At 38.7% G+C, this 20,336-nt stretch overlaps 1 protein-coding gene across 2 annotated transcripts in view; it reads right to left on the bottom strand.

Annotated features, from left to right (window-relative positions):
• ALDH1A2 (aldehyde dehydrogenase 1 family member A2) overlaps window positions 1-20,336 on the bottom strand; it is a 91,373-nt gene that overhangs the window by 50,120 nt on the left and 20,917 nt on the right. For both annotated transcript variants that reach the window (XM_084898777.1, XM_084898776.1), the window contains 2 exons: window positions 1,436-1,540; window positions 1,140-1,280 (listed from right to left, as the gene is read on the bottom strand). In XM_084898777.1, coding sequence (XP_084754903.1) covers window positions 1,140-1,280; window positions 1,436-1,540 — 246 coding nt within the window. The remainder of the gene's footprint in view (window positions 1-1,139; window positions 1,281-1,435; window positions 1,541-20,336) is intronic.

The following is a 20,336-nucleotide window of genomic DNA, read 5'->3' as shown; positions in this document are numbered from 1 at the left end:
TTATACCTTGGAATACCCTAAGCTATTCCAAAAAATTCAGTTTTTCATGATATTGATAGGCTAGCCAAAAAAAAAAGGCAGGGGAGAGAAACATGAGATAGGGCTTTTCAGAGTTGTTAATATGCTTGGTGTCTTGTGAATCTCCAAGAAGGAACCATTTCACCATGAACCATCTTTTTCACAATATGAATAAGCACCTCCTTGAAGGACCAGGTTAGGAAATGGTTTTATAGATGAATAAATGTTACGTATAGCTATTGTTCCAAACCCTCTCCATAAGGATGCAGATCCCTGAGGGGATGATGGGAGGGAGCGGCCATGGCAGGTGTGAACTGAGGAAGGGTGCTGATGCCTGCCTCTCCCAAAGCAAGCCCCACGGGGACCTGTGTGCCCAAGTAGACAGCAGGATCCAGTTTGCGTGGTTTGGATGCCCTGACTAAGCAAGGCATTCAAATATTAATTGATCAGTTGTGTGTCATCCACGTGGAGATCCCTTGTGTACAGAACCGATATTTCCTAATGGTTCCAGCTTCCAAAAACTCTTTTCTTTAACAAAATTATTTTACTTTAAAAATAATTACTGACAGTAACAACAAAAACATTAAGAGAGGAAAATTCCTTATGTAAGAAAAAGGCTGTTTTAGTGAAAGGAAGTAGCTGAAAGGGACTGAACAAAGGGGGCAGAAATGCACCAGGATTCATTCCCCATCATGTCCCGTGTTCCTGAAGGAATCTCTTCAGTCAAGAGGAGTTAACTCTGGGGCGTCAAAAACTGCCCTTTTGATTCTCCAATGAATCATTTGGTATTGGTTTTTTGCAAGCAGCATGGTGACGCTCCTGCTGCTTAACAGCGTTGTTTTGTTTTGTTTGTGGAGGGCGGGAGGGAGGCAGGAAGGCCCTTACCAGTCATGGGAAGCTAAGGTTTTGTTCTTCCAAATTAAGTGAGACACTCAGCTGGTCCTCCTCTTACCTCCCCCACCTGATGCAAAAGCCAAACATCTCTCGTTGTTCTTGTGTTACGAACACCGTGGCTTGTCCCCCAGGTCTGCTTCACACCATACTTTCATAAAGAGTGAGGAATCTGAATTTCAGTGGAAAGGTAAATTTGGGGTAAAGACGTGTTTGCTTAGGCTACTTACCGCAAGCACGGCCCTGTCCCGTTCCACCAAGTCCGCGAGCTTATCCAGCAGACGGCCTCTTTCAGAAGCATCCATCCTTCTCCACACGGAACCGAGGGAGAAAGCCAGGCGGGCTGCCTGCACCGCTTTGTCTATATCCGCCTGTTAGAGACAATGAGTGGAGCACAACTGAAGCGAGACAACACCCCAGATAAAGGAAGAACCAACCGCTCTCGTGAAAAAGGTGATGGGTGAATGTCAGGGATGGTGTCTGGAAAGTAATGTCATAGGGAGTCTTTTTTCTAAGAAGGACGTACCTTGTCTGCTTCTTGAACTTCACACACCTGTTCTCCCGTGGCTGGATTATAGACAGGGAACACTCTCCCGCTCTCGGAGTTCTGCCACTCGTTGTTTATAAAAATCTAAAGGAGTAGACAGCAGAATGGGCTTGGTGAGGCAGGTGACAGGCAAACTGTGACAGAAGTATCACAGTAATCATACTTACTCTATATGCTTTCAGCTATGCAAGTAAAGTACAGAATATGAAGAGTTGTAAGAGACCCCTAAACAGTATGCAATCCAGCTTCCCCCCCAATTCAGGAATTTCCTCTATACATTTTTTTTTTTTTTACCTCAATATCATCCAAAGATTAAATACAGTGAACCTGTCAGCCAGTGAGAGAGTCAAAGAGAAATGAAAGGACAGAGACTCATAAACATAGAAAACATACACTAGGGCTGAAAAAATATTTCTTGATCCATTGTCCAAGCTCTTGCCAATGCACGTAAGGAGTAAATTGTGGATTAAACTGACAGTGGTCAAACCTTAGATCCTCATTTCTCTGTCAGAGGCATAAGCGTCTTCACAGGGAAACTTGAAGGTGCTGAAATAAGCATTTACTTAATTTACATTCAGATCCTAATCGAGCAACGACTCTGACCAAACTAACTAGAGAATCAAACAAGTTACAAGTTGAACCCAAGTGAGATTTCTTTCTCTTTGCTTGGTAGGTTACATGGCTTAGCAGAGGGAAAAGGTCTATAACTTTCAAATTTTTCAAGTTTCCTTATATAAAAAATGAAGATTTTATTAAAATGGCAAAGAGACGAGTGGTTTAAGAAATTATTTGAGTCAATTTCTCAGAAGATATTTATAAGACATGAGTTAAAAGAGAAGGGGAAATATAGGCAAATAAATTTCAAAAATTTTTATTGCATTAAGAAAGAAACCCAAATGAATAGTTAGGACTATTAAAAGTCAAAGAATGCACAGGGGCATTCTCTGTGCCATTAATGGCATGACAATGAAAGTTTCTGAACTTACGAGTCCGTCAGTGGTAAACTGGCTTATTATTGCCTGCCATTTTAACAATCACAGATGAGGCGAAATGATTACAGAGTTATAATTTTAAATATTAGGTTCTATATTATTCCAAAGCTTCCCCTTTCCCTGGCTTTGATAAAACAATGAGCTTGTGTTGAAGAAGTTATCTTTTCCTAAAGGCTTTTTAAGATAAAGGGGAAAAATATATCTGTATAGCACTTAATACAAATGTAGTAAACACAAATACAATGACCTTGTAATTTCATACATTTTAATATATAATTTATAAACATACTTAGTATCATGTACTCATTTATTCAATAAAGACTTAATTAACTACCTCTAGCCACTGGAGCAGCAAAGATGTCTAAGAGTTCCAGCCTTCCAAGCAGCGTCTTACATAGTCTCTAGTAATTCATTGAAGACTTACAACACCCCTAACAGCAGGATTTTATTATCTCTACAGAAAATGAGACAACAGAGGCCGGGAGGTTAAGAGTCCTAAGAAGCAGGTTCGCATGGTGCCTCTGAGTCAGTCTATTGCTCTTTCCACGATGCCATGGTTGCCAAGATTGCTCAGTCCAAAGAAACACAACTACTTAGCTGGTGTCTAAGCCTGAATTAGAGCTACAGTTCTTAGACTCCTGGTTTGGTTCTCTTTTCACTCCATTTAACAAATTTCCTAACAGTTCACAGCTGATCATATCTACATGTTCCTTTAAAACACTATATGATCACACACAAAAATAAGAGGTTAATTTTATTAAGGATTCATAAGTATTGTACTATTATCAGAAATAAGGAACAAGGAGTCTTGCCAATATTTATTCATTTTATCCATTATTTGTCTACTCTCAATCTTTGGAAAATCATCACGATCCAGTTTTAGTTTTTAAGATTCTTTGCTGAGCAGTTCTATTTGTAAGGATTGATATTTCATGACTTTTATTGTTTCATAGAAGTCTTTTAATTTTATCTAAAAGAAAAATTATTTGTTTTTAGTAGAATAAAATGTATTCTCTTACTATTGTTATTTAGGAGCATTGATCTTTTTATAAACCAAAGATTTAATATGGGATCTTAGTGATTTTTCCTAAATCTTGAAACATTTTGCTATTTCATCATCACTCATATTTCTAACTATGCTTTAAAAAAATCCTAAAAAAAAATAAGGAAATAAAGACATTACAGTACTGCCTAGAAATCTATATACGTACAGTGGTGGTGCCTCGCATAACGAACGCCCCGCACAGCGAACTTTGGACAGGTTTTTCATGAAACCATCGGCCAAAAAGCAGAAAATGGATGAAGATGTGCAAGATTCGGTAGACTCTAGTCTGTCTTAAAATTAAAAAAATGTGTTTTTTTAAAAAAAAATTATGTTTTTAGATGTATCTAAATAAAAATATGTCATCTTAGCATATTTTTTTATGTCATCTTAGCATATTTTATGCTACAGAACGAATTATTTTTTTTAACATGTATTGTTATGGGAAAACGATTTTCACATAACGAACTTTTCGCATAACAAGCTTGCTCCTGGAACGAATTAAGTTCGTTGTGTGAGGCACCACTGTATATAAAAGACTAAGTGACTGACCATCTGACTGTCTAACCGACTGGCTGGGCCAATACATCTGACACACACTGGCAATTTAAAAATAAATGTTGACTCATGCATGCATGATACATATAAAGCTTTCACTGGCACCAATTGCACACATGTGTTTCAATCTGCCATTGAAATTGGTTGACCTATTATAGAGAAAGGATGAATAGTGATATTAAAATATTTCTTCTAATTTATTTCCTTTAATGTGCACAAATCTGTGAAACAGGCCACTAGTGAAGAAATAAACACATCACCCTATTTCATCATCATTCACTTTTCTTACTGTGTTGTCCAAAGTAATGTATTATCTTTCAAAAGGGTATACAAAAATTGGGAGGAACCACCTTTGTCACATTCTTTTTAGCTTTTACTGAACATAGTTAAGAATTCAAATTGTTTCATTTCTATCCATAATGAGAAAGAGAAGGAAATTTACAAGGACATTTCACAACTGTTAGATGAGTCAGAAGATGAGGACAGAGAGACAAAAACACTAGAGACTCTACTAATGAGGGTAAAATTGACTGAATGAGAAAAATCTTGGACTATGAGTCTTTAGGATAAATAAATTTTCTCAAATTGAAAAATCAAAGAACAAACAATTTATAAACACAAAGAGGAATATGATATTTTAACCAGTCACTCATCAGGAAGGACTTAATCATTTATTATTTTGCAACAAGAACCTGGACCATCTTGTTTTGATAAAAGGACATGTAACAAGTGTTGTATCTTTTAATACATGTGTAGATAAAAATTTACTTGCTATGATTCATAAATGGATAAATACTGAAGATAGCTGTATACACAAAGGTGATTTAAAGGACAGATATGATGTAAAAATTTAAAAAGTTAATTGGATTAATCAAATTTATAGTTTCAAAACTAAAAATAGTTTTCATAATTATGGCACAAAATTATGGCCATCCTCTTTTTACAAAATTATGAGCCTTCAAATTTTTTAATAGTATTACATTATATGCACATGTAAGAAAAAAACAGAAATGGTATGCTATAACCTACCAGATGTGTATTTAAAATCTGAAATCAGTATTTATGACATGAATATTTCCCATTTCATACATGAAAACTGAGTGTATCAGTGCACTCAAAAGCCATTGCTTATTTCAGGCATATATGCTTTCAAAACCAGAAAAATACAGAAGAAACTTTGGTTTGCTATGTTTCAATTATTTCATTGGTTTAGCTATCTGTTCATTTACTAATTTTTTCATAAAATAATTTAAATTTTTTAAAATATAGAGTCCAGCTCTAGCTGGTTTGGCTCAGTGGATAGAGTGTCGGCTTGTGAACTGAAAGATCCCGGGTTCAATCCCAGCCTAAGGCACATGCCTGGGTTGTGGGCTTGATCCCCAGTAGGGGGCGTGCAGGAGGCAACCAATCAATGATTCTCTCTCATTATTGATGCTTCTATCTTTCTTTTTCTCTCCCTTCCTCTCTGAAATCAATAAAAATATATATCTTTTAAAAAATTAAGAGTCCTTTGGGCCCAAATGGTAAATGTGATGACTATTTTTCCTGATATGACAAAGGTTAAAATATTTTATATTTCTACTGCATTACTATTTTTGTAGACCCTAATTTGTCTATAGTATAACCATTTAAAAACTTGTATGACAACTTTGTTGGTACACATGAAAGCAAATACCTCCACAATGCTTGAAGGTTTTCATCTTCTCTGGGCCATTTCAAAAATTTCAAATGCTGTCTAACGTGTTCTTCTCTGACTAGACTCCTTGGAGAAATAGTTTATTTCAGGGTTGTAGCAGGGAAGCACAAAATGATCCTGAACTAATGTGATACCAGAAATCAAGTATATGTTCAAAAACCGATGAGACATATTGAAAGGACAGGAGCCAACATGAAGGGGCTACCCAAAGCCAACACTTTGGGATCATTTAAACAACAAAATAAGTAATAATATTAATGAATTCTATTCATATAATGAAAAAAAGCATCCAAGAGTCCATACTGATATAAAGATTTTACATGAATAAGTAAATAAATGAGGGATAAGGAAAAGCTCTTCTCCAAGTAAAATTCCAACTAACAACAGTGAAGGAATGATGGAATTAGATCATCACCATTTGTCAGACACCACAGTAATAACTGCTTCAGGCAAAAATCATCAACAGATGGTAAACTTCGTGGGCAAAAACATGATGAAAAATTGGGTGTTTGTGTAGTCTCCCTCAAGATACTTCTTAATTACAAAGGGAAAAACAGCCACTTTACATTGAAGAAACTGGGCAGACACCACCTTAATCAACTGATCGAAGTTAATGTCACCAGTGAGGGGACATATTGATAGCATGTGCTCCTTATGTGATACACTGGGGGCACAGTTCCTTTTGCAGTATTTTTACCCAAAAGGCATAACCTGAATTTAATCACAAGGAAATTATCATAAAAATCCAAATTAAAGTACATCCTACAAAATAAGTGGCCTTAATTTTTTTTATCTTTTTAAAGAGCCAAGGTCATGAAAGACAAAGAAAGACTAAAACACCATTCTAAAATAAAGGACACTAATGAATGTAAAAATAAATGAATCATGTAACTGTGGCCTGGCTCCTGGACCAGAAAAATATATATCATTGGGACAACTGGTGGGATTCGAGTAAGGTCTTTGGATTAGATCATGTATCCATGTTAATTTCCTGGGGCATCTGGGTGAAAGGTACATAGGGATTCTTTGCGCTATTTTTGAAACTTTTAAAAATAAATTGGAAATTATTTCAAAATAAAAAGTGAAAAAAAGTATTGGTTAAAGTTGCCCTTTGGTGCCTACCTTTCATACTATAAGCTACCAAAACAAACACGTTAAATGAAATAATGAAGATTTAACATCTTTCTTTTCACAAAAGTTCATTCTTAAATGTGAGTTTGTGGAAAATAAAATAATTCAAGCTCTGCCTTAAAATATGGCCCAATGCTGCCAAAATTATTCTTTAAAATTTACAAATTATTTCCGTTAAAATACTTGTTAATAGTTGTATGAGAAACTAGAAAATTCTGCCTTGCATGGTATTGAATTTCAAAATAAGTATCAGGAAGATATAGCCTTTACTACTCTAGACCTTCGTGCAAGTAAAGATGTTTGACTCTAGCTAAGTTATTTGAGCTTTCTCAGTGTCTTCATCTGTAAAATATACAAATATTGACATAACACGTAACAACATATAATTCTACTAGAGGCCTGGTGCACAAAATTTATGCACGGGGCCAGGGGGTGGGGGTGGGGGTGGGGGGTTGTCCCTTAGCCCAGCCTGCACACTCTCCAATCTGGGACCCCTCAAGGGATGTCTGATTTCCTACCAGGATCGGGCCTAAATGGGCAGTCAGACATTCCTCTCACAATCCAGGACTGCTGGCTCCCAACTGCTCACCTGCCTGCCTTCCTGATTGCCCCTAACAGCTTCTGCCTGCCACTCTGATCACCTCCTAACCACTTCCATGCCAGTCTGATTGATGTCTAACTGCTCCCCTGCCAGCCTGTTTGCCCCCAACTTCCCTTTCTGCTGACCTGGTCACCCCTAACTGCCCTCCCCTGCAGGGTTGATCACCCCCAACTTCCCTCCCTTGAAGGCCTGGTGCCTCCCAACTGCTCTCCCATGCTTGCCTGATCACCCCCAACTGCCTTCCCCTGCTGGCCATCTTGTGATGGCCATCTTGTGTCCACATGGGGGCAGTTATCTTGATCTTGTGTGTTGGAGTGATGGTCAATCTGCATGTTACTCTTTTATTAGATAGGATAGAGGTCTGGTGCACAGGTGGGAGACTGACTGGTTTGCCCTGCAGGGTGCCCCGGATCAGGGTGGGGGCTCTCTGGGGTGTGGGGCGGCCTGGGCAAGGGACCTGTGGTGGTTTTCAGGCTGGCCACACATGACCCAAGTGGAGGCCCTGGTATCTGGAATTTATTTACCTTCTACAATTGAAATTGTGTAGCCTGGAGCGGAGCCAAGCCTTCTGCTTGCTCCTTGCTCTGTGGCTGCCACAATTTCTGTTTGGATTTATTTACCTTCAATAATTGAAACTTTATAGCCTGAGTGGAGGTCTAGGCCAGGAAGGGCAGGTGGAAAGCTTGGCTTCTTCCATTGCCTGGGAAACCCAAGCCTTCCTCCTGCTCTCTGTGGCCATAGCCATCTTGGTTGGAGTTAATTTGCATAATCACTCTCATTGGCTGGTGCGTGTGGCTGGTGGATGTGGCTTGTGGGTGTAGCAGGGATATGGTCAATTTACATATTACTCTTTGGTTAGCTAAGATTTTCTATCCTACAATGGTGTTTATAAGAAGTCTGCTATAAGTCTCTGATTATCATCTTTGTCAATGATTTGCCCTTTTATTATTTTCTTGTACAGTTTGTAATCATTGAGTATTTATTTTTTTGTCCAATTTTTTTCTTTCTTTCTTTCTTTCTTTCTTTCTTTCTTTCTTTCTTTCTTTCTTTCTTTCTTTCTTTTATTGTCTAAAAATTTACATACGTTCCTTTTTTCCCCAATTGACCATCCCCCACCACCCAGCCATTCCTACCCCAGGTAAGCCCCTACTGCCCCAGTGTCTGTGTCCATTGGTTATGCTAATATGCATGCACACAAGTCCTTTGGTTGCTCTCTAACCACCCTCTCCCCTACCACTTGTCTCTGGATCTATTCCTGTTCATCAAATTATGTTGATCATTATATCCCATATATGAGTGAATCATGTTATATTTATCTTTATCAGACTGGTTTATTTTGCTTAGCATAATGCTCTCCAGTTCCATCCATGCTGTTGCAAATGGTAGAAGTTCCTTCTTTTTTATAGTGGCACAGTATTCCACTGTGTAGATGTACCAAAATTGTTTAATCCACTCATCTGCTGATGGGCACTTAGGCTGTTTCCAAATCTTAGCTATCATAAATTGTGCTGCTATGAACATGGGTGTACATATATACTTTCTGATTGGTGTATCTGGTTTCTTAGGATATAGTCCTAGAAGTGTGATTACATTTTTAACTTTTTTTTTTAAATAAATCTTTATTGTTCATATTATTACAAATGTTCCTCTTCCCCCCACCCTCCTCCATTGCTCTCCTCCACCAGGTTCCCACCCCATCCTCTGCCCTTTCCCCACCCCCCATTGTCCTTATCCATAGGTGCACAGTTTATGTTCAGTCTCTTCCCACATCCCCCTCTCCCCTTTTCCCAAGAATCATCAGTTCACTCCCCTTCCATAACTCTGATTCTATTATATTCAACAGTTAATATTGTTCATCAGTGTTTTTTTTTAATTTCCTTGGTTTTTAGATTCACTTGTTGATAGTTACGTATTTTTTGTTCATAATTTTTATCTTTATTTACTTTCTCTTCCGAAAGAACCCCCTTCGGCAATTCATATAATTCTGGTTTGGTGGTGATGAACTCCTTTACCTTTTTTTTTTTATTAGTAAAGCTCTTTATCTGGCCTTCGATTCTTAGTGATAGCTTTGATGGGTAGATTATTTTTGGCTGTAGGTTCTTACTATTCATCACCTTGAATATTTCTTGCCATTCCCATCTGGCCTGCATGATTTCTGTTGAGAAATCAGCTGACAATAGTATAGGTGCTCCTTTATAGGTAACTACCTGCTTTGCTCTTGCTGCTTTTAATATTCTCTCTTTGTCTTTTGCTCTTGGAATTTTAATTATGATGTGTCTTGGTGTGGTCTTCTTTGGATTTCTTTTGTTTAAAGTTCTGTACGCTTCCTGGACTTGTAAGTCTAATTCTTTCACCAGGTGGGGGAAGTTTTCTGTCACTATTTCTTTCAGTATGTTTTCGATATCTTGCTCTCCCTCATCTTCTGGGACCCCCATAATTCTGATGTTGGTTCGCTTGAAGTTGTCCCAGAGGTTTCTTACATTATCTTCAATTTTCTGGATTCTCTTGACTTCTTGCTTCTGCGGAGGAGTGTCTTCTGGCTCTTTATGTTCCAAATCTTTAACTTGATTCTTGCGATCTTCCATTCTGTTTTTAGGACTCTGTATAATATTTTTTATTTCAGACAATGTATTCTTTATTTCTTGTTGATCCCTTATTATTTCTTGTTGATTCCTTATTAATTCTAGTTGGTCTCTTTTCATATCATCATAGGTCTTATCGACCTTTTCTAGGAAATTCTTGAAAAACCTTATAAGCATAGATTTGAACTCTATATCCAGTCGCTTTTTGTCCTCCATTTCTTTCATTTGTGATCTATTGTATTTTGTTGTCTCTGCATTTTCGCAGCTTCCCTGATGGGGCGGAGTTTCAGGGTGGAGCTTACAGCCTTGGCTTCCGTCAGCCCCACCCTATGCAGCTCCTGAGTCTCAGTATTCCCCAGGGTCCTTCAGTACTCGCTGCAAGCACCTCTGAGAGAAAGGTGCCCTCGATTTTCGCCTACTACCAAACAGTCTAGGCTCTCCCCCAATGAGCCCAGAACTGGGGTTCAGTTCAGTTGGAAGTGGGGTTGGAGGTGGCGTTCAGAGCAGTCGAACTTTTGTTTCCTTCCCGCCAGGGCTATCCCATGGCACAACCAACCATCCCTTCTCTGCGCGCAATGTGCACGCCTCTGGGGGCTCTGCCTTTCGCTGCTCCCCTGGAGTTCTGCCTCACAGCCCCGGCTCCCTCTGTTTGAGCCTGGGTCCCCAGGGTCTGGCCTAGAACTGGGGTTCAGTGCTGTCGGGTCTGGGGTTCAGCACAGTTGGAGCTTTCATCTCCTTCCTGCTAGGGAACGCCAGCTCCGTCCTCTCCGCGCACCGCGTGTCTCCGTACCTGAGGCTTTTACAGCTCCTCCGCTCTTCCTTCTGGTTTTCTCCTTGCTTCTCACTGTAGAATTTCCAGTCAGTCGACTTTCCTGTAGTTCTGGGTAATGTCCATTTTATATTTTAGTTGTATTATTGAAATTGTTGTGTGCAGCTGCGGCTAGGTGTTTACCTGTGCAGCCATCTTGGATTCTCCCATTTTTAACTTTTTGAGGAAACTATTATTTCCCACAGTGGCTGCACCAATCTGCATTCCCACTAACCATGCACAAAGGTTTCCTTTTCTCCACATCCTCACCAATGCTTGTTTGTTGATTTATTAATGACAGTCATTCTGACATGTTAAACTGATACTCATTGTGGTTTTAATTTTCATTTCTCTGATTATTAGTGTGACATTGAGCATCTTTTCATATGTCTATTGGTCATCAGTATGTCCTCTTTGGAGATGTGTCTATTCAGATCTTTTGCCCACTTCTTAATTGGACTGTTTGTTTTTTTGTGTTGAGTTGAATAAGTTCTTTATTATTAACGACTTATCAATGTGTCATTGACTAATATGTTCTCCCATTCAGTGGTTGTCTTTTCATTTTGTTGATAGTTTCCTTTGCTGTTCAAAAAAACTTTTTAGTTTGATTAGTCTCGTTTGCTCATTTTTTCTTTTGTTTCCCTTTATATTGTCCAATATACCAGAAAAAAATATTGCTGTGAGAAATGTCTCAGATTTTACTGCCTATGTTTTCTTCTAGTATTACTATGGTTTTGAGTCTTACATTTAAGTCTTTAATCCATTTTGAATTTATTCTTGTATATGGTCTAGTTTCATTTTTTTTTTGCATGTGTCTGTCCAGTTTTCCCAACACCATTTATTGTCTTTACCCCAATGTTTATTCTTGCCTCCTTTGTGAAATATCAATTGACTATAAAGGTGTGGGTTTATTTATGGGCTCTCTATTCTGTTCCATTGATCTATGTTTGTTTTTATGCCAATACCATGCTGTTTTTATTATTATGCCTTATAGTGTAGTTTAATATCAGGTAATGTGATTCCTCCAATTTTGCTCTTCTTTCTCAAGACTGTTGTGGTATACAGTATGTTTATACATTGTTGGATTTTATTTGCTAATATGTTTTAGTATTTTTGCATTATGTTAATGGGAGGCATTGGTTTGTAGTTTTTCCTTGTATTAAAGAATGCTTTAGGAAGTGTTCCTTCTATTTCTTTTTTTCTGGAGGTGATTGTAGAGAATTGATATGTTTGATAGGTGTCACTAGTAAAACCATCTGGACTTTGTGCTTTCTTTTGGGGGAAGGCTATTAAAGTTATCTATTTCTCCTTGTATGAGTTTTGGTGTCTTTCAATAAATTTGCATCTTTCAATAAACTTATCAAATTTGTGGGCATTGAGTTGTTCATAATATCCTTCTATTATCCTTTTAATAGAAGCAGTAGTGATGGCTCCTGTTTTAATTCTGATATTAAAATTTATGTTTTCTCTCTTTTTCTCTTTATTAGCCAGCCTAAATGTTTGGCAATTTTATCCATCTTTTCAAAGAACTACCTATGTTTCCACTTATTTTATCTATTCTTTTCCTGTTTTCAATTTCACTGATTTCTGCTTGCTTTAGTTTTATATTGCTCTTCTTTTTTTTAAATGTATTTTTTTTATTGATTTCAGATAGAGGAAGGGAGAGAAAAAGAGGGATAGAAACATCAACGATGAGAGAATCATCAATCAGCCACCTCCTGAACACTCCCTATTGGGGAGGGAGCCCACAACCTGTGCACATGCCTTGACCAGGAATCCAACCATAGCCTCCTGGTTCATTGGTCAACAACACTCAACCACTAAGTCACAATGGCCAGGCTTGCTCTTCATTTTTTTTTCCCCTAAGATAGAGCTTAAGACTATTTCTTATTTTATAATATATGTATTCAAAACTATATATATCCCTTAAAATACTGTTTTCACTGTATTCCTTAAATTGTGTTAAGTTCTACTTTCGTTTAGTAAAATACTTCTAATTTCTCTTGAGACTTAGAAATGTGTTGCTAATCTCCAAATATTTGAGGATTTTCCAGCTATCTTAGTGTTACTAATTTCCAATTCAATTCCATTATGGTCTGAGAGTACATTTTTTATATAACTTGTACTTTTTTTTAGATGTGTTAAAGTGTGTTTATGGCCCAGAATTGCTTTATCTTGTTAACTGCTCCATGTGAACTTGAGAAGAATGTGTATTCTGTTGTTGTTGAGTGAACTGGTATGGGCATTTGTTTCTAGAAAGAAAAAAACAGTTTTTGCATTTTCTTTCAACTCCTTGATTCATTTCCAGATCACTGTTCTTATAACTAATCAATACATTAATGTATGTAAGGACAGATGTTCTCACTATTCCTATCTAATATTGTAATAGTATTTGTTATTCTACCATGTAATAAAGCAAGAAAAAGAAATAAAACCCCAAAAGATTGAAAGTAAAATAAGTAATATGGTCTTTATTTTCAGATGACATGATGATCTGTGTAAAAACTCCTTAAAAATATATATAATAGAAATATAAATTTAGCAAAGTTTTAGGATACAAAACCATTATACTATTAACAAATCATTGGAGAATGACATTTAAATATATGTATTTACACATACACACACACACACATAAATTCATCCAAGATCTAGTTGCATGTGGCAGGAGCCTTTAGAGCAAGGGTGGGGAACCTCTTTTCTGCCAAGGGCCATTTGGATATTTATAACATTATTCATGGGCCATGCAAAATTATCAACTTAAAAACTAGCCTTCTGTATTTGGCCAAACATTTAATTAACTCACCTCTAATGTCTTAGCAGGACCAGAACAAAAGATTTCCTGGGCCTTATATAGCCCGAAGTCTGGATGTTCCCCTCCCCTGCTTTAGAGTATATAGTTTACTATAATGCTAGATGTGGAAATCCTGAGGAGCAACTTTTGGCAGCCAGCACCTATTAACCTTTTAAATTATGCAAATTTAAATAATAATATCAAAGAGAGTCTAAAGAATAGTTATGGCTCTTAGTTGTGATGCAACCATTTCATAAAATTCAGGGAACTGCAAAACTCCTTCCCACATCCTCCTTTCTGAAACAGGCTGACAGAACAAAAATAGTGTGAGTTGCAACAAAGAGGGAAAGGAATAGCTGAGCAGAAATTTGATTTCACAGAAAAGGCTACAAAATGTTTATTAAAGGTCTATTGTCAACACAGAGTTGTTTGTAGGGCCTACTGAAAATCCACAGAAGACCTGTCCTCTGATGTCCTCAAGCTGATAATCATGTTTCACAGACAAGATTAGTTTCAAGAAAGTTAAATAATGCAAGACACTGTATGATTTAGTGCTAAGATGATTGGTGGAGATAAGCACTGCAGGGAGTACTCTTCTGAGAAGGAAAATATCGGTGTGGGCTGACATGTTAGAACACTTCAGGGAAACAAGAAATGAGGAGGGAGTATGACCTGGGGTAGGGAATGGATAAGGTAGAAGAAAGAAACTCTATCCCTAACAAAATGATTCAGCTGGCCTGATCAGCCCTGCTTTCTTAACGTTAGCTCCTTTCTGAAGATGATCTGATAGCCTGCTTTAAGGAGTGTGACAGAGAAAGAAGATAATTGAAATTTAGCTTCTCTCCTTCCCTCCCCAAAGTCCCAACACCCAACAGCAGTGCCAGGGCTGAGCGGCCCCTGTGGCACTAGCCTCTACCACAGCATTGGCCTACAGGTAAGCAGGGTGGCTTCAGACAGGCAGGACCCAGAAATCATGGAAATCCAGAGTCCATAGATAGGTCAAAAACTCATAAAGCTTGTCCAACAGAGTCATAGAAATGAAGACACAGGAAAAAGAGAAAAATGTCAAATATGTTATAAATTAACCACATTCAGAATGAGCAATGATTAAAGGGAATGAAAAATGCCATACAGGAAACAGGAAGAGGAGACTTTTAAAAGACAAGGACAATGAATATTTAAAAATAGCGTTAGAAAACAAATACTTATTTTAAAAATATATGGTTCTGTTAAAATAGAAGAGACTGAGAAAAATAAGACCTTATTACTGCAAATTGAGAAACAATGAATTGACAAAGAAAACAAGGATGAAGGGAGGGTGGAGGGACAGGGAGAGGGTGTGACAGGGGAAAAAAAAAAAAAAAAAAAAAAAGAGGTAGAAGTCATTTCGCAGGAAAGTTCAGGCATTCAATATTTTCAACTATTCAATGCTAAATAACCAGCTTTCTTTTCTTTCTATCATCATGAAAATACAGTTAGAAAAACCATTAAAGCAAGACCAACCAGAAAACATACATAGCCTGTGCATGAGAACAATCTGATAGCCACAGACTGTCAGAATCCCGCTATTTGCAGAAATGTATCATGCTGCTGGTTTTGGTCCATTTCTGCATTTTGCTAGTATCCCCACACAATGGAGAAGGAATTTGATGTAGGGGAAGTGTGGTGTTTCTTGGGTAGCACAATCCTGATATTATTAAGTATCTACTTGGGCCAAATGGTTCTCAGAAGCCATGCAAAGAAATGCAGAAATAAAGACAAGGAGTCCCTGGCAATCAGTAGGGACTTTTTGTTTTATGAAGTCCAGTCTAAACAAAGCTGAACTCATGAGCATATGTCTCTCTTAAGATATGGGGTTTCCATGGTCTCTTCCTAGTAACACCCTCCCTTCCCTTCTTCCCTTCCTTCCTTATCTCCTTCTACAGTTTTTACTGAGTGTCTGCTCTCTTCTAGGCATTGTACCTGCTGGTGTCTCCCTAGATTTGTACCTGTGCTTTCTTTTCCAGGCTGAGCAAAGTATGTCTTTTGGGCTAAATATACCTGCCTGGCTCCAGTATATGATTCCAGGAGTACAAGAGGGTTAAAGGGGTTCCTGTGCCAGTCATCCCAAAAGAAAAAAGCCCCTGCTTCCATGTAGAGCATCAAAACACCCCCAAATCATTTTGTAAGAGAAAAAACAAAAACAAAAACAAAAACAAAAAAACCCACGTAATTCCCATGACTGATTCACTTGTAGAAAACAGAGCAAGCTGAAACAAACTCAATTATGTGTAATCAGGGTACCAACCCATGTACAGTCCCATGACGCCCGTGTCTGAGAACGCCATCAATATCTGCTTTAGAAAAAGTAGTAAGAAACAGCCAAGCAGCCTTGACCAAGTCATGCCGAATTACAGCAATCGTTACCCTATTGAAGCAACATGGCATTAGAGCCAAGTATACACCATTGTCAGTTGTGACATGTTCCCACACTGGAAGAACCTATACATGCCATCAGTGTTGTGGCAGAAGGCAATGGGAGTTGCTACTGGTAATGGTTAATGTTCATTTCTTCCTGTTCCACTTTCTATAAACAAGGTAATGCCTATACAAGCTCATTACTGTAAACTGAGCACATTTAAATTGGCAGTAAAACCAGAGTATTTACTCTAGTGCACATATAAAGTGCCTCATCCAATGTTTTGGAAATGTTTCAAGTTTTGAAACCAAGCAGCTGGCAGCTTTACAAGCCAAACCTTACACTTAAATCACTCACTCTGGAGAGTTTTTGGGTGTCCCGTGTCAGGTAGTACCAGTCGGCAGACATTCATTCCCCCACCCCTTGGATTCTTTTGCAATAAATTTGCATTCACAGGGCTCTTATAATTCTTCCAGCACCACAGACTCCAATGGCTGTTGATTAAATGTATGTATCCCATGCATTTAATCTGACTTTCATTATGGCCACTTCGTAAAAACGCCACACTGGACAAGCGATGACACATGGCAAGAAGCTGGAATCCCTGCAAAGCCTCAGATTAGGGTTTTTTCCCCTCCTTTATTAATAGTGACCATTTTGTGGCCTAGCTCTAAATCAGCAAAAGTATTTGACAGCAAATGGTCCTATCTAGGGGGTTATATATAGCCCGTCCTAAACACCAGATGAAAAAAGGGATAACCCGGGAAGGGAAGGGCTCACTTCATGTAAATCATGTTACAAATTGGACAACACCCAGAGAGTTCATTGTTCAACCTCAATTGTGAGGGCCATTCCCATTACTATTCCCCTAGAATCGATGTTAATTAAGGCGGACTGAGACCATAAATCAGCCTGGGAGTTTTACAATGTAATTCAGCATTAAGCATATATATTTATATGAAAAGTAACTGATTAACCACGAGAGTTTTTCCAGAAGTTGCTGGGGCCCTTTCTTTACAATAAAGACATGTCACCTTTCATTTTTGTGAAGAGAGGCAATGAAAGAAATATTATATTCTAGAAAGGTGTATTAAAGCTGGCCAGTCCTCAGAGTACTGATGATTGGGGAAAAGGGAAGAGCTGAAAGGAGAGCGGGGGGGGGGGGGGGGGGACGAGTTACATGTGAAAGGGGAGGCAGTTGGCATCTTTATTCTATCTCCCTAGAAGTCATTAATTCTTCCTTCATTCACAATCATTTCTTATGCACCTACTGTATGTTAGACACTCTGCTAGGCGCTAAAGGACACAGAAATAAGTAAGAATCAGCCCCTGTCCTTGAAATAAATGTTTAGCACTGTGGTGGGAAGGCCAACACAATAACAGCTCTAATAATATGATGTGGTCACAAGGTTCAAAAGTATTTATGGAATACCCACTATGAATATGCTCCAAAGATCACCTATTTTTATATTCTAATCTTATAAAACACTATCCAGGGAATCTGTGCGCCTCAGAGAAATCCAGCCAAAGAACCACACCAGCCTGATGGGAGGAGGAGGTGAAGTGCTATGTTCTAGTCTAGGCTTCTCACAAGATGTCCTGCATGTTTCTCACCAAACCTCCCAGCTTCCCCAGCCCTGCTTCTCTGTCTATGAGAGAAATGAACCTGGTAACCAAAGGCAGGCACAAATCTTCTGTCCAGCCCCTGGGCAGATGTGGATAATTGACCCTGACACTTCCCAGTTGAATACTTTCAACTTGGCACTTTAGAAAGCTGCTACCAGCTGGGGAAGATGCGCCACCTGAAGACTACTTAGTTCTAATGCTGGGTAGCTAAGGTACTGTCCATATAGCACATGTGGCCACCAGTGGGCGCTCCATAAGAAAGTTCACCCGAAGCTCTGTGACACTAGGTTTGTCTGCTCCTTCTCTAACCACGTGAATAACATACCTCCATGCCCACAGCGGAGTCTGTCCTCCTGTTTCAAAACTGTCTGCCTCCTTTTCCAATTCTGTCTAGTACTTGATCACGCAACTTATGTACTAGGAAGATACCATTTGAAAAGAGAAAGTTCGCTGGAAAACAAGCATTTAAAAACCTATGCAAAGTAATCACCAAGAGCAACTGGAATCCTCCCAGGCCACACACACACACACCCCAAAAAAAACAAAACAAAACAAAACAAAACAAAACAAAACAAAACAAAAACTGGTTTTAGTTTCTTGTTTTGAAACTATGGAGTATGTTCAGATCATATTTTAAAGCCAAGGATTATTAAAGCACTATTTTATTTTATTTTATTTTTTTACTTATTTTGTTAACCCTCACCTAAGGATATTTTTCTTTTTCTTTTTCTTCTTTTTTTAAGAGAGAATGGAAGGGAGCGGGAAAGCCATAGAAAGATAGGTGCCTTTGGCTGGAATCGAACCAGAGACCCTTCAGACGACAGGCCGACATTCTAACTACTGTGCAAAACTGTTAGGCCCTAAAGCACTATTTTAAAATGCACCAATGAATACCTTTTTCTTGTTCTAAATATAGTGGAGGCCACTTTATTCACAGAGCTGGAAGGGGCCTTCACTATATGCAAATGGAAAGTGTTATATAAACTTGTCAAAAACCCAGTGACTGGCACGAGGTCACACACCCCACTAGTGGCAGAACAGGGACTGGAAACCCCCACATCCTGATTCGCATCCCAGCGATTTTTCTAAATTTAATTTCTGCTGAGGTTTCCTTAGAAAGCAGATCTGATGGCTGGCCGGGGACTATGAGCAATCCCCACCGCATTTCTTTCACTGTGTTCCCTAAAAATTATTCAGCACAAGGAATTTTGCTTCGTTCCCTTTTGCTTTCAGCATAATCAACACAGGTGACTGCAAAATCATTCTCATTTCCTTTCTTGAAAGCAAAGTGTGCTAGGGACGACATGGTGATTTACATTCCTGATGCGATTCTGCTTGGAGGGGAAGCCCTGGGACAGGCTGCTGTCTCCCAGATGCTGAGGCAGGACCTCTGCCAGACTACTGTGAGCCTCGGGTAGGAAGTCAGTTTCCTGGGCCCTATAAAGATCAGTTCTGTGCTCTAACAGGGGCTATAGCGGAGGGTCCAGGAAAGGGACGTCAGACCCTGTCCTAACGACTCTTTCCAGGAGGGTTGGTTTTGGTTGAGCAGAGAATAGAGGGACTGGCCAACCTGGGCTGATTTAGGAGCTGATCACAATTGTACTGCATCAAAGTGACTCCTTTTTCCTATGTTCCTTTCTCTGCAGAATCCAGGTATCCAAGGCTGAATAAGAAAAGGGCATCCAATGCCGAAGTCTTTATAAAATGGTCACAGATGTTTGGCTCAGTTACTTCTCCCAGCTAAGGGAATTAAAACAAAAATTCATAATGGCACTTTATTAGGACACTCCATACAGGCATTTGGGGAGGGGTGGGGGGGGGACTGTGAGTACAATTTCCTTTTATAAATATTTCATAGCATCCTAGATTCTGGGCACCTGGGCAGGAAATGTCATATATTTCTCCATCTGAGAAGTTTTATTCCCTTTCTGGTGGAATGCTTTTACGAACTGTAACAAGCACAATACTCTACTGCAGCAACAGCTTTCTGTCGAACAAAAGCGTCTCTTCCCAAACCTGTCAGGCATTATGTCTATTTCATAGTGTCCAAGAAAGGAGGTCTGAAATATGAATGGGGTACATGGTGTATCCCTTGATTAAAACAACAAAGATCATAAAGTTGGACTTTTTGACCAATTCAAGGTGACTGGGCTAGTTTATTTATTTATTTATTTTTCCAAAAGAGACCATCAGAATAACAAAGTAACATGCAAATCTATTCTCCCCAAGACAAGTGTAGAGACTGAAGTTGCTTAATTTAATCAATCATGAAAGGTCAGTGTCACGAGGGTTATGTGTATGCATGTAAAACCAAGTATGGAAATTCACTGAGGAGTGAGGTTATTAATTTAGCATGTATTCCTTTATATTCCTTATAGCACAATCCTAGATGGAGATACTAGAGCTGAAAGACATCCATTTAAACACGTCTGCTTATGTAATCCTGAAAGATCTTAGACTCTCCCACTCTCAGCTTTGTAAAAACGAAGTGGGAGGGAGAAAGGCAGATGCACGGTTAGGGAGATAACATGTGAATGTGCCTAAGGCTTCGCTGGCTGAAGTGGAAGTTTCTCCCTTTCCTATGTTCCTTGAAAAAAGATCTCCTGGCTTCATGTGATTTCCCCCACATTCTAACATGTAATCGGTGTTCAA

Source organism: Pipistrellus hanaki (genome assembly GCF_964339955.1).
Source record: "Pipistrellus hanaki genome assembly, chromosome: 1".
Taxonomy (NCBI): domain Eukaryota; kingdom Metazoa; phylum Chordata; class Mammalia; order Chiroptera; family Vespertilionidae; genus Pipistrellus; species Pipistrellus hanaki.
This window is presented reverse-complemented; position numbering and strand designations above follow the sequence as displayed.